At 41.7% G+C, this 15,997-nt stretch overlaps 1 protein-coding gene across 3 annotated transcripts in view; it reads left to right on the top strand.

The window, feature by feature from the left end:
- The window catches only part of LOC142760141 (uncharacterized), a 65,935-nt gene that overhangs the window by 17,894 nt on the left and 32,044 nt on the right, over positions 1-15,997 (top strand). For all 3 annotated transcript variants that reach the window (XM_075863110.1, XM_075863111.1, XM_075863112.1), the window contains 2 exons: positions 3,291-3,402; positions 6,395-6,570. In XM_075863110.1, the coding sequence (XP_075719225.1) occupies positions 3,291-3,402; positions 6,395-6,570 (288 nt within the window). The remainder of the gene's footprint in view (positions 1-3,290; positions 3,403-6,394; positions 6,571-15,997) is intronic.

The following is a 15,997-nucleotide window of genomic DNA, read 5'->3' as shown; positions in this document are numbered from 1 at the left end:
CAATAGAATTTCAGTTGTTTAGTACATTTAGGGCTAAAGATTTGGAAGCTATTAAAAAAAATCTCATCTACGACTCTTGCATAAATGGTGCCTTTGATCTGAGTAGCAGAAACTGTATGTATGAGGTTGGCAGAGTTATTGCAGTTTATGACTTGCTGCAGTAAACTTCATTCAATTTAACAAGCACAATAAAAAACAATGTGATAATGCATCACTGCTTACGGCTGCGTGACCCATTGCCCTGTTACACACTTTTTTTGCGCCGGCTTTTCGTTTTAGTTACTTTTACTGGCAATAGGTTACTATACGGTGCATGAAGAAAAGACTATAGAATGCATATTACCCATGTATAGACATTGAGCCAACAAGCAATGCTGAGAGATTTCAGCTCTGAGGCTTGCTCTGGCTGAATATAGGATGTAGATGAGAGAGGCAGAAAATCCGAATGACCGCCCTGGCGCAGCCAACTTTGAGAAATTCTGACATCCGTAGACACAGATGAAAAGGGCTTTGCAATAGTTAAGATAATTTAATGAGTATTTGTACATAAAAACAACGCGGCTCGACGCCGAAGGTCCTTTGTATTTTACCTGAGGAAGAGGCCAGTTCGGCCTTAAACTGGGTTGTTTTTATGTAGAAATGCTCATTAAATTATCTTAACTATTACAAAGCCTTTTCATCTGTTTCTACTGATATCAGAATTTCTCAAAGTTGGTTGCGCCAGGGCGGTCATCCGGATTTTCTGCCTCTCCTCTTTGCTGATTCTGGACAAATTCCTGATCCAGACTGGAGACTAGGCTGCAAATCTCCAAGACTGACAACTCATCGAGTTAATATACTCTCCGTCTCTATGGATGTTGTGCTCCCAGCACAAAACAACCAGGGCAGCAGATTGGACCACCCTTGAACACCTTCACCTTTGTATTGTTTGATGCACTATGTGCGCTTTGTGTTTCTTTTTTGTATATATATATATATATATATATATATATATATATATATATATATATATATATATATATATATATATATAAAATATAGGCTGTAACCCAGGAACAAAGTAACATTAGTAATGTTATGTACGAAGTTATTCATTTTTCACTTTGCAGAGGTGGATACACACCGTGTTCCAAATTATTATGCACATTGGATTTAAGTGTCATAAACATATAATTATTAGTTTTTCAATTAAACTCATGGATGGTATTGTGTCTTAGGGCTCTTTGGATCATTGTAATCAATCTCAGACACCTGTGATAATTAGTTTGCCAGGTGTGCCCAATCAAAGGAAAACTACTTAAGAAGGACTGTAAAGGATCTGCCAGGCACAACTTCTGTGTATACGCCCATAGGTAATCAGTCTGCACCTGAGTCTATGTCTCTGAGACTGACTCTATCTACCACCACTCAGGATGGCAAGCTTAGGAGCGGGAGAGCCTATCGCAGCCTGGCCAAACGGAGCTAGCTCCCGCCCTCTGTCTATTTATACCTGCCTTTCCTGTTCCTCCTTTGCTTGTGATTCTTCTCGTGTGGTTTCCTGGCCCAGCTACAGCTTCTGACTATTTGATCCTGCTCCATACTGACCCTGGCTTACTGACTACTCTCCTGCTCTGCGTTTGGTACCTCGTTCACTCCTGTTTTGACTCGGCTCGTTCACTACTCTTGTTGCTCACGGTGTTGCCGTGGGCAACTGCCCCATTTCCCTTAGCTTTGTGTACCCTTGTCTGTTTGTCTCGTGCACTTCCTGAGCGTAGAGACCGCCGCCCAGTTGTACCCCGTCGCCTAGGGCGGGTCGTTGCAAGTAGGCAGGGACAGAGTGGCGGGTAGATTAGGGCTCACTTGTCCGTTTCCCTACCCCCGGTCATTACAAGGACGTTCCACATTATTAAGCAGGCCACAGGTTGGGAAAGAAAAAGGATCTCTCTGCTGCCGAAAAGCGTGAAATAGTGCAATACCTTGGACAAGGTATGAAAACATTGGATATTTCAAGAAAACTTAAGCGTGATCATCGTACTGTGAAAAGATTTGTGGCTGATTCAGAGCACAGACGGGTTAGTTCAGATAAAGGCATAATGAGGAAGGTTTCCGCCAGACAAATTAATAGGATTAGGATAGCAGCTGCTAAAATGCCATTGCAAAGCAGCAAACCGGTATTTGAAGCCGCTGGTGCCTCTGGAGTTCCGCGAACCTCAAGGTGTAGGATCCTCCAGAGGTTTGCAAGTTTGCATAAAGCTATTATTCGGCCACCCCTAAACAATGCTCACAAGCAGAAACGGTTGCAGTGGGCTCAGAAATACATGAAGGCTAATTTTCAAACCGTGTTGTTTACTGATGAGTGCCGTGCAAACCTGGATGGTCCAGATGGATGGAGTAGTGGATGGTTGGTGAATGGCCACCATGTCCCAACAAGGCTGCGACGTCAGCAAGGAGGTGGCGGAGTCATGTTTTGGGCTGGAATCATGTGGAGAGAGCTGGTAGGCCCCTTTAGAGTCCCTGACGGTGTGAAAATGACCTCTGCAAAGTACGTAGAGTTTATGACTGACCACTTTCTTCCGTGGTACAAAAAGAAGAACCGTGCCTTCCGTAGCAAAATTATCTTCATGCATGACTATGCTCCATCTCATGCTGCAAAGAATACCTCTGTGTCATTGGCTGCTATGGGCATAAAAGGAGAGAAACTCATGGTGTGGCCCCCATGTTCCCCTGACCTCAACCCTATTGAGAACCTTTGGAGCATCCTCAAGCAAAATATCTATGAGGGTGGGAGGCAGATCACATCAAAACAGAAGCTCTGGGAGGCTATTCTGACATCCTGCAAAGATATTCAACCAGAAACTGTCCAAATACTCACAAATTCAATGGATGCAAGAATTGTGAAGGTGATATCAAAGGGGTCCTATGTTAACATGTAACTTGGCCTGTTACATTTTTTTTGATTGAAAGAGCTTTTGATTTCTGTAAATATGACCTCCTGATGCTGCAAATTCAACAAATTACCATTTTAGTTCTCTTTACAACCTTTAAAATGTTTTGATCTCTGTTGTGCATAATAATTTGAAACAGTGCATTTTGAGTTTTTTACTTCTAAAAAAAAATCTGTTATCATTAGGAGATTTGTTCAAAAAAATTTGCATTATACTCCAACGGTTGATGGCTTGAAGATTATACTGACTGTCATTTTCATAGACTATTTAGGAAAATCAGCGAAAAAAAACATTTGCATAATAATTTGGAACGCGGTGTACACTTAAGTGATTGCTTTGTGCTTATTGCTGACTTTATCGTTACAGGAGAGAAGCTGGGAGAAGAGGCTTCAACTTGTCCATGATAGTGACTTAGACGAGCTGTGCAGTCAAGCACAAGAACAGATAAATCTTTATGAGAAGAACTTGCCCAAGTCAGGTGTGCTGAAAATGTTTGCTAAGGCATCCTGAAACTACCTCTGATTATTAATAAGGCTAGGTCTACACTATTGTATATGTCACATAGCTGAATGCAACGTCATTGTAAAATTACATTGTATCCTGTAGTCGACCATTGTCAAAAACATTGTGTTGGGCCATCTGTAAATGGGTGCAATGCAATAGGAGTAGGACATGGCAGCCCAGGTGTAATAGCCTGTGTTGTGGTGGGCGCTAAAATGTAACTACCAGGGTAGAAGGCATAGCAGCTGCCATGGGACCCTGCAGCCAGGGGGGGCCCATCTTCACTTAAAGGTAAGGTGCCATGAGGAGCGATCACTGTAAATAATGGAGAGGAAGATTGAAAGGGGTTAGGGCAAAATTAAATTGAGAATGTGGAATTAATACCAATATGTTCATAAGCTTTTCATCTCTTAAACTCACTTACTGCTGAAGTTGGTCATGGCGCAATGGTGCCCGATTAAAGGTTTTTCTATGGGGACCAATGAATACTTGTTACGCTCCTGGGTGGGCAGGACAACCCAAAACAGTTGATAAGTACCCAAAACCGAGACATAATTTAGTTGGAGCCGTAATGCTGGGGCCTAAAGTAATGAGTAGTTCAAGACCTTTCACACAAAACACATTAGGATTGAAATATTATCTCAAAATATCCTACATCCAAGATGTGAGTATTGTACATTTCATCAGTTATGTAGCTATATTAAAAGACATTATTCACCTAAATGTTTGATCGCTTGCACCTCCATCAATCACTAAAAGAGGAGTCCCAAGTCCAAAAGGTCAGAAGATATTTTCTAAATTTGCAGTTAACTTTTCGGTATCATTGTTGGTTAAAAGGAACTTCCTCTAAAAAAGTCCCCAACTTTCTTAATATTCTATTTAGCCATGTCATAGTTATCTAATTGATTGGGGTTTTCGCTGACTCCTAAAAAGCAAACTCGCCTAGTCATGGAGCAGTATAGGAGCAGCAGATGTATCACTGAACAGCTAAGCAAATTTGGATTTCAGGAGTTTATGAAAGCTGGAGGATAACCCTTGAGGAAGCTGTAAGAGCCAGCAGAATGTCAATTGTAATTTGTTGCCAAATATGTCCACAAGTAGTGTACGGTTGCACGATGCATCAAAATATCGATATTATTTCGATGCCGTGCACCCTGAAACGATTCCATACCGTTAATTCATGTATTTCGATACTAAGCCGTACAGCTTAGTATTGTAACACATGAATGTAGTTAGAGCGGGGCTACGGTTGTGTAATACAGCCATTGCCCCGTTCCTGACAAGTGTGCACACGCGGTCAGCAGAATGTGATGCGGCCGGCACCGAAGACAGAGAACATGGCGGGCACACTGCAAAACACCCCCATGTTCTATCTTCAGTGCCGGCCGCATCAAATCATACTGACCGCACGCGCACACTTGTTGTCAGGCGCAGGGCAATTGCTGTATTTACACAGCTGTAGCCCCGCTCTATTGGCGGAGATCAGAGAAATCTCTGATTTCCGCAGCTATTCCCTTGAATGCCGCGATCAAAGCTGACCGCAGCATTCAAGGGGAAAGTGAGAAGGGGGATGTCCTTTGGATCGCGTCACATGAAATTCCTGTGACGCGATCAAGGGACATACCATATATTGGCAGATGGCCCAGGGTCCATTGAAGGACCCCAGGACTGTCTGACCATATTTCCTGTTGTTAGGGCATACTTCGGTAATGTACTGGAATATAGATATATGCCAGTACATTAAAGTTTAAAAATAAAAAAGTAAAAAAACACACACACATTTTTTACACTTAACATTAATATAAAAGTCTCAATACATAAAATATACACATATTTGGTATTGTTGCGCACATAATAACAAATTAATAGCGTCATTTAAAAAAATAAAATAAAAACTGCTTTATTTCACTTATTTATTTGAGGCACGAGGTGTTATGAATTTTGAACCTCCATGTGCCTCATATTAATAGTATTTAACCCCATCATGTACCTCACACATTCATGATGGGGTCAATTACAATTAATGTGAGGCACACGGAGGTTCAAAATTCATCACACCACGTGCCTATCATCAGAAAATGGAAGAACTTTTTTTTATTATTATTATTGTTGGCAAAGTATCGTTTTGGTATCGAATTGCAATACTACACGAAGTATTGGTACCAAAGTCCAAATTCTGGTATCGTGACAACCCTAAAGTAATGTAAACACTGCAGATTTTCTGTAACGTATTTCATTGCGAAAAAATACCCAGCGTAATACAGTAGCAGAAGAGTGAATAAGATTTGAACAAATCTCAACCACACGCTGCATAAAAAAGAAGCCGAAAAACCATTCATAAATTAACATGCGGTGCGGTTTTTTAATCCGCAGCATGTCAATTTATGCTTTGGAATTGCTGCTCTTCTGTTTCGGGTTTTCCCAATAGGGAGGTAAAACCCGCGTCAAATAGCAGATGTTGTTATTTTTGCAGTGGAAAAACTGTGATTCCGCCGTAGCTAATCACAGGCTGCAGTGGTCACATGGGAGGCCAGGCTGCAGTGGTCACATGGGAGGCCAGGCTGCAGTGGTCACATGGGAGGCAGGGCTGCAGGATGTCAGAGGAATGCATCGCCATAACTACGGGTAAGTATAAGGTTTTTGTTTTTTTTATTTACTTGCTGTTTTCCGCAGCAAACATTCCACTTGAAAAACTGCACCACAATTTAGTGCGGATACGCTGTGTATTTTTACACAGCGTATCCACCCTGCGTGAACATACCCTTCAAGTGCATATATTTACTTTTGTTTCCTTTGATTGTAAAATAGTAGAACTAGCATAACTCACTTCCAGAAGTAGTGTGTATATATATATATATATATATTTTTTTTTTCCAAAAAACAGGCAGCACTCAAAAAGTTGCAGCAAAAAAAATAAATAAAACAAATAAATATATATATATATATATAAATAACCATTTGCATTATAGGTAATATACTCGATTACAAGGAAGGGTCGTCCCCCCTGGATTACCTTTACCAGGCTGCAGTTTATTATGCATCAGCAATCAAATTGAAGCCCAAGGACGCCAGATTCCATTTTCATCTCGCCACCATTTTGGAGGAACAGTTTTATGCATCAGAAATCTATGGCTTAAGGAAAAAGGTAAGTAAAGCCTCTGGATGTCTATTTATTTAGAAAAAAGTGATTATAGCACAAGTCAGAAATAGGGCCTGTTCAAACCTCCGACGATACCCCTCAGCGGAAACTAACTCTGATGTGAACACAGCCATAATAATAGTAAAAATAGCAGCGTACAGAAAAGTAGAAAATAATATTATTATTATTTGCAGTACTACTGTTTATACTATATCAATCTTCTCTAAATCATTTATAGTAAACTTGCACCAGAGGGTCGGTTCACATCTGGGTCATGGCACAACACTTTGCCGGATATGGTATTCCATCGTCTTGGTGCGAAGAATAGTATTGCATGCAGCGCTATTCCTACCGTCAAATCTGACAGAATTGGCGAAGGAGGCTTTGAAACTTTGCAGCCAGGAAAACAACGAGATTCAGCAATTTTTAGAAAAGACGTGTGGGGGGGGGGGGCTTTTGTATGTGCACGTATGCATTCCTATGTATATATGTGATGTTTTTTATATATATATATATGTGTGTGTGCACACTTGTATATGTACGACAGGAGCCATATAGCCAATGCCCCAAGAAATTTACTGACGACACCTAACTTTTTGGATCTATTGATGTCTAAAGTATACAGAATTTGTCCCCTCCCGATGTATGTACAGTGTGTGGATTTATTCATGTGGTGGGCTATGAAGCCACTTTTCCTTTTTTTGCTGCCACAACACATAGCAGAAGAGGTGAACTTTTTATTTGCTTAGGTTAAATACATAGTAATCTCTAACAAGGAGCCATTTCATTGACCATAGATGTTTTCCCTTCATGTCAGAGTGATTTTTCTGACAACATAGAAAAGTGACGCTTTTGCTGACCTCCGTTCATCTTGAAATTGTTACTCTTGTTAAATAAATGAAATATTCTAACCACAGAGTAGAAAGGATTTCAAAGACAAAAGCGCAAAAGTAATCCAGATGATCAACATCAAACAGGCTAAATTGCTGCTGTGTGGTAGAAAATCAAATCCAGACCTGGAGAAATCTCCGCTGCGCTTTCTGATTAAAGAGTTTTTCCTATTGAAATAGCAGATACATTGTTCAGATCTGGACAGAGATAAGGATTTCTAGCATAAATCAATAGCCACATGTCTGTTACATAAAATAACAGGATGTGGTCGGGAACAGGACTAGATCTGGTTTCCGTAGAGTCCGCAATTTGTATTTAGTATCAAAAGAGATCTAAATGTTTATTTACAGAAGAATGGAATAGGTTTAAGTCTGAAGTTCATGGTGTCTACATCGCCTTTCTTATTGAAAACAACCGTATGTCTCTTTTTATATGGAGAGAAAATGTGGGTAATGTACAGGTGGTCAATGCATGACTGTTATTTGGAAACTAAAGGGGTATTCCCATCAGGAAGATATTCCATAACTTCATGATCGACAGGGGATCTGGGACCCCCGCCAATCACCTTAACCAAGGAGCGGAAGCCCCTTTGGCTTTTAGCCCCGCACATCGGCGCCCCCACTGTGCAAGTAATGGCACCACAGCTCCATTGAAGTGAATAGGGCTGTGTTGCCGTTTTCTAAATAGCAGGTGGATGGGAGTTCAGCTGTGCAGGCAAAATCTGTGAAGGAGCTGTAGCACTTAAAGGGATTTTCCCCACTAAACATTTATCACCTATCCACAGGACAGGTGATAAGTGTATGATCGCTGGGGACCCCACCATTGAGGGCGATGGAAACAGGCAAGCTCTATACTTGGTTGGCTTTGTCGGCCCCATAGACATTTAATGGAGCGGCAGCGCACATGCGTGACAGCCGCTCCATTCAAAATCATTATAGATATTTATCGCGAAAACCATTTAAACTAGCGCATGTGTAAAGGAGTTGATCTTTTTATATATCCAGCAGTAAACATTATAGATATTTGGTGATGGTTCCATGTCACGCAGGAAATAATTTCTTTATAAAGTGAAGGTGTTCTTCCATTAATGATGAATTTGCTATTATCAAAATGTAGCTTATACAATGCACAATGTTGTGCGGCATATGTAACTTTATAAAGGTGTGTGTGTAGACCGTGTTGAGAAGATAAACATTGACATTCGACACTCAAAGTTCTGAAATTCTCACTTCCCAGTCATATCTCCTTCATTCATTTGAAAGAGTCGTCCCCTCACTAAAAAGTAGGCCAAGGGGGAGAAATGCCATCAAAGAAGCATAACCTGTTAAATCCAGCGCCACCGCTGTGGTTCTCCTGGACGATCTCCGTTTACTGTGCTGCAGCGATGACATCCCATCAAAATACGTGACTGACGCAGCCACCGTGATGTCATCGCTGCAGCTCAGTAAACAGAGATCGGTGGGGAGCAGCGGAACAGTGACGCTGGATTTAACAGGTAAGTTATACTTTTAATATTTACTAGCATTTTCCCATTTTTTGGTGATCCCAGAACACCCCTTTAACATTTACTATTCCTGGTGGTTTGGGCTCTGGAGGTAGTTTAACCCTTTCAGGACCAGACTAATTTTTGTTTTTATGCTTTTGTTTTTTCCTCCCCACCTTCAAAAAGTCATAACATTTTTAATTTTTGTTGACACAGCCATATGAGGGCTTAATTTTTACGGGACAAATTGTACTTTCTAATGACACTATTTAACATTATGTGTGATGTACTGGGAAGCTGGAAAAAAATTCAGAATGGGGTGGAACTGGAAGAACACAGCAGTTCTGCCATTTTCTTATGGGTTTTGTTTTTACGGTGTTCACTGTACGGTGAAAATCAGACATTACCTATTATTATTCCTATAGCAGGCCTGGAAGCGCTCATAAGGTTACCAGCTGCTATAGGAACACACAGGCTCCCACAATTTCGCAGCGCGGGAGCCGATGACTGGCACCAAAGTGAAAGGCAAAGTTAAAAAAAACTCACATCTGACCACAGCATCTGAGGGGTTAAATGCTTGCGATCAGAGGTGTCTCTAATCGCAAGCATTGCCGCTGGTTTCGGGCTGTGTAACACAACAGAGACCCGGTGGCTATGGCGCCTGCTTGGCTTCTGAGCGGGTGCCATTTTTAAATAACCCTCTCCTAACGTAGATAGGCAGATTACCGATGGGAAAGGGTTAAGTGAAGAGAAGATATTTTAAGGCAGGTAAATATACCTATTACTGTATATAATTTATAATAATAATAATAATAATCTTTAATTATATAACGCCAAATTCCGCAGCACTTTACAGTTCAGGGGGTTCATTGTACAGACAATATCAGACATTACATAGTGACAAAACGAATTAACAATTCAAACAAGAGGAGTGAGGACCCTGCTCGCAAGAGCTTACAATCTATGAGGAAATAGGGGAGGCACAAAATGTAAATAGTGCTTGTTCAGTACAATGGTGCAGCCATCTTTTATACATATTAGGTAGTAACATAAAGCTGCATGAGCCGGTCACCAGCGAGTATCCGTGTATGACGGGCATGGAGTGTATTAGGGTGCGAAGAGTGTGAGGGATACTGCTGAATGACGGTGTCAGGTTCTAATGAGTAGTGTAAGAGGGGGGCCAGGGTAAAAAGTCAGATTAGGGAATGTTATAGGCCTCTCTAAAAAAAAAATATTTACAGGGCACACTCAAAACTGTGGATGTTGGGAATTGATCTGAATGTCTGGTGTGGAACATTCCAGAGAACTGGTGCAGCACGAGAGAAATCTTGGAGACGGGAGTGGGAAATTCGGATTATGGTGGGTGTTAATCTGAGGTTGTTGGCAGAACATAGAGTGTCGAGTAGGGTGGTAGAAAAAAATAAGGGAGGAGATTTAAGGAGGTGCAGGACTGTGGAGAGCTTTGGGGGTGAAAGTAATAGGTTTGAATAAATTCTGAAGGGAATGGGCAACCAGTGCAGTGATTGGCAGAGGGTAGAGGCGTTGGTGTAGCAGTTGGTCAGAAAGATAATCCTGGCTGCTGCATTGAGGATAGATTGGAGAGGGGAGAGTTTAGTGAGGGGAAGTCCGATTAGTAATGAGTTACAGTAGTCAAGACCAGAGTGAATCAGAGCGACAATGAGAGTTTTGAAACCGTAAGAAAAGGGCGGATTCTGGAGATGTTTTTGAGGTGAAAATGACAGAAGCGTGTAAGTGATTGAATGTGAGGAGTAAAGGAAAGATCTGAGTAATAAATAACCCAAAGACAGTGGGCGTGTATCAGGTTTGGGTATGTTAGTAGATAGTGAGAACACAAGGAGCTCAGTTTTAGAAAGATTCAGTTTCAGATAGAGAGAGGACATGATGATAGAGACAGCGGACAGACAATCACTTAAAGTGTAGCTAAACGTTTGACAAACTTCTGACGTGTTATAGTGACATGTCAGAAGTTTGGATTGGTGGGGGTCCGAGCACTGAGACCTCCGCCAATCTCCAGAACGAAGCAGCTGAAGTGCTCGTTTTTCCGGAAAGCCGATGTATCAGAGTACGGGCTCATAGACTTTCTATTGAGTCCGTACACTGATACATTTATTTCCGGAAATAGCCGAACACACACGAAGCGGCTGAGCGCTCACACGAGCACTTCAGCTGCTTCGTTCTAGAGATTAGCGGGGGTCTCAGTGCTCAGACCCCCACCAATCCAAACTTCTGACATGTCTCCATGACATGTCAGAAGTTTGTCAAACGTTTAGCCACACTTTAAGGACATGCTAATAGAGACAGTGGATAGGCAATCACTGGAGGACATGATGATAGAGACAGTGGACAGACAATCACTGGAGGACATGATGATAGAGACAGTGGATAGACAATCACTGGAGGACATGATAGAGACAGTGGACAGAGAATCACTAGAGGACATGATGATAGAGACAGTGGACAGACAATCACTGGAGGACATGATGATAGAGACAGTGAATAGACAATCACTGGAGGACATGATAGAGACAGTGGACAGAGAATCACTAGAGGACATGATGATAGAGACAGTGGACAGACAATCACTGGAGGACATGATAGAGACAGTGGACAGAGAATCACTAGAGGACATGATGATAGAGACAGTGGACAGACAATCACTGGAGGACATGATGATAGAGACAGTGAATAGACAATCACTGGAGGACATGATAGAGACAGTGGACAGAGAATCACTAGAGGACATGATGATAGAGACAGTGGATAGACAATCACTGGAGGACATGATGATAGAGACAGTGGATAGACAATCACTGGAGGACATGATGATAGAGACAGTGGATAGACAATCACTGGAGGACATGATGATAGAGACAGTGGACAGACAATCACTGGAGGACATGATGATAGAGGCAGAGGAGAGGACATGATGATAGAGGCAGAGGACAGACAATCACTAGAGGACATGATGATAGAGACAGTGGACAGACAATCACTGGAGGACATGATGATAGAGACAGTGGATAGACAATCACTGGAGGACATGATGATAGAGACAGTGAATAGACAATCACTGGAGGACATGATAGAGACAGTGGACAGAGAATCACTAGAGGACATGATGATAGAGACAGTGGACAGACAATCACTGGAGGACATGATAGAGACAGTGGACAGAGAATCACTAGAGGACATGATGATAGAGACAGTGGACAGACAATCACTGGAGGACATGATGATAGAGACAGTGAATAGACAATCACTGGAGGACATGATAGAGACAGTGGACAGAGAATCACTAGAGGACATGATGATAGAGACAGTGGATAGACAATCACTGGAGGACATGATGATAGAGACAGTGGATAGACAATCACTGGAGGACATGATGATAGAGACAGTGGACAGACAATCACTGGAGGACATGATGATAGAGACAGTGAATAGACAATCACTGGAGGACATGATAGAGACAGTGGACAGAGAATCACTAGAGGACATGATGATAGAGACAGTGGACAGACAATCACTGGAGGACATGATAGAGACAGTGGACAGAATCACTAGAGGACATGATGATAGAGACAGTGGACAGACAATCACTGGAGGACATGATGATAGAGACAGTGAATAGACAATCACTGGAGGACATGATAGAGACAGTGGACAGAGAATCACTAGAGGACATGATGATAGAGACAGTGGATAGACAATCACTGGAGGACATGATGATAGAGACAGTGGATAGACAATCACTGGAGGACATGATGATAGAGACAGTGGATAGACAATCACTGGAGGACATGATGATAGAGACAGTGGACAGACAATCACTGGAGGACATGATGATAGAGGCAGAGGAGAGGACATGATGATAGAGGCAGAGGACAGACAATCACTAGAGGACATGATGATAGAGACAGTGGACAGACAATCACTGGAGGACATGATGATAGAGACAGTGGATAGACAATCACTGGAGGACATGATGATAGAGACAGTGGATAGACAATCACTGGTATTTTGGAATATCTAACTCCATTCTTGACCTCTTAAAGACACGGCTCTCTCTTGGTTTTCTCTCTCTCTCTCTCTCTCTCTTTCTCTCTTTCTCTCTCTCTTTCTCTCTCTTGTTACATCTTCCAAGCAAGGTAGTATGCCTTGTAGTGACAGCACAGCGGACAGGACGAGCAATGTGGCGCTGCAGCTGGGAGAAGTGAGTAACCTGCATTACGTCACATCACCAAAATTTCCCCTGATGGTTGTAGCTCATCATAGTCTCCCACAGAATGCACAGTAGCTACTGGACACCGAAAAAAATGACGCTGTTTAAACAAAGCTGCCCACAAAGCTTCTTATTCCTGTCTCCAGCTACTATCCTCCAAGAACATATGCAGCCAAAAAACATTAAAATGCTACCCATATTTTATTCTTTTATAAAAATTAAAAATTAAATTGTAAAAACTATTCCCACTGCTAAGCAACAGATTTACTGATCTGGTTGTAGTGGTGTAATGCGATGAATGAGTTAAAGTGACTTTTCACGTGAAGGTCCGCATATCCTGATGCATAATGTTGAGTCAGCTTTGCTCTAATTATCCAGGTTGTGTAGTAGATTACCGAGCGTCCAATTTATGCCCGGTTGTCTCTTTTCTGCTGCAGGTACAGCGCCTCTCGAGATGATTAAATGTGCAATCTATTGATTTCTTCAGTCCATTCCATCACTGTATTTTACATTTCAGCTTTGTGGTTATGTTTCCCCAGAGACTTTGAAAGCTGTTTTTATTTAGGTAGTGAAATTGCATGGTGCAACTCTAACTGCTGAAACCTCAAGATTATCCAAATGCATTATTTACCATTGGCTGATATAGGCAGGTGCAACATACACAAATGTCTACAATCTCACATATTTCTTCTGAACATTCAGGGAAATCTGAAATGATTTCCAATTATTTGATTTAAAAAAAATAAAAATAAATGTATTTTATGTACTTGCATAAAATTCTATTCATCTATTATAATTGCATATAGTCTCCAAAATAGGTTGCTTGAATGAGTCTTGGGTGCTGTACCAAGCACCGCCACAGAGCGTCGCTGATTTTAGAAATAATAAGCAATTTTTTTCTTCGAATCAGGATCTCACACAGTTTTGATGCAGTTTGTTTTTGTCAGTTTTTACCTCAGTTTTTTTTAACCAAGCACAGAAGTGGACACAAAACAAAGGAGATATGTTTCCCCAGAGACTTTGAATGCTGTTTTTATTTAGGTAGTGAAATTGCATGGTGCAACTCTAACTGCTGAAACCTCAAGATTATCAAAATGCATTATTTACCATTGGTGTAAAGGATCTGCCAGGCACAGCTTCGGGGGTTAACTCCCATAGGTAATCAGTCTGCACCTGAATCTACGTCTCTGAGACTGACTCCATCTTCCACCACTCAGGATGGCAGGCTTAGGAGTGGGAGAGCCTATCACAGGCTGGCCAGACGGAGCTAGCTCCCGCCCTCTGTCTATTTATACCTGCCTTTCCTGTTCCTCCTTTGCTTGTGATTCTTCTCGTGTGGTTTCCTGGCCCAGCTACAGCTCCTAACTATTTGATCCTGCTCCATACTGACCCTGGCTTACTGACTACTCTCCTGCTCTGCGTTTGGTACCTCGTGCTCTCCTGGTTTGACTTGGCTCGTTCACCACTCTGGTTGCTCACGGTGTTGCCGTGGGCAACTGCCCCTTTCCCTTTGCTTTGTATTCCCTTGTATGTTTGTCTCGTGCACTTACTGAGCGTAGGGACCGCCGCCCAGTTGTACCCCGTCGCCTAGGGCGGGTCGTTGCAAGTAGGCAGGGACAGAGTGGCGGGTAGATTAGGGCTCACTTGTTCGTTTCCCTACCCCCGTCGTTACAATTGGCTGATATAGACAGGTGCAACATACACAACATACTGGAATTTTGTATTAGAGGGTGATGTAATGGGAAGAGGCATATACTTGGGTGTCATCAGCGTAGTGATGGTACTGGAAGCCAAATCTGCTCATGGTTTACCAAGTAGGAAATGTAAATAATAACCTAAAAAGGAGTCAATATACCACTACTTACTATAAAACATATACATTTTATTGTGTACAAATACATAAAAGCTATTACATAAAAAAAGTTACAGAGATGATAGCGACCACAGTGTGTGAAGATGGAAGCCAGACAGCATAAGTCTGAAATGATAATATGCATGTAATACATATATGGCAAAAACGAGGATATGGATGTATATATACAAAATGTATATAAGAGCTTTACTTGAAATACTGATAGGGGAGTCACTTATGTGATAGCCCAGGTAAAGCTCACAAACATATGTGTTGGTAGCCATCACCCACCAAACACAAGGTATGGTAGGTGAAGTAGCTGGACAACGCCAGTCACATAAACACAGAGGTACAAAATACAACATATCCTGAATACCAAATAACAGTCTTACCCATGGCACAGTGTCCAGCTGTCTTGCGTTACACCCCAACGCACGTTTCAGCAAGAAGGGGTCAAGAATTGAGTTAGCAGACAAAATACAACAGAGACCCGGTGGCTATGGCACCTGCTTGGCTTCTGAGCAGGCGCCACATTTAAATTCTCTCCCAACGTAGATAGACAGATTAGCGACAGGAAAGGGTTAAGTGAAGTTGAGATATTTCAAGACAAGTGAATATACCTATAACTGTATAGAATTTATTGTTTCTAAGTGTAGAGTTTTACTTCTCATCACACAACCTCAAAAAGAAAATGACGTGTAAACGTGTCAAATACGCTATTGTTTCTTGTCAAGCGCTTTTTAAAATATAGGTGCTTTTGATGCGCTTTCCGCATGTTTTTTTGATGCGCTTTTTGCACATTTTTTGGTGCGTAATTAGGACTCCTATTGACTATGGGAACATTCTGTAAGTTTTCCGAGCGTTTTACGCGTCAAAGAACTTACTTGGCGCCTGTTTTTTACACAACGCATTTTTTAAATGCACATCTGTAAAAAAAAATGTGTTGTATGTACTAACTGCACGC

This window comes from Rhinoderma darwinii, chromosome 4 (assembly GCF_050947455.1).
Source record: "Rhinoderma darwinii isolate aRhiDar2 chromosome 4, aRhiDar2.hap1, whole genome shotgun sequence".
Classification (NCBI taxonomy): Eukaryota; Metazoa; Chordata; class Amphibia; order Anura; family Rhinodermatidae; genus Rhinoderma; species Rhinoderma darwinii.
This window is presented reverse-complemented; position numbering and strand designations above follow the sequence as displayed.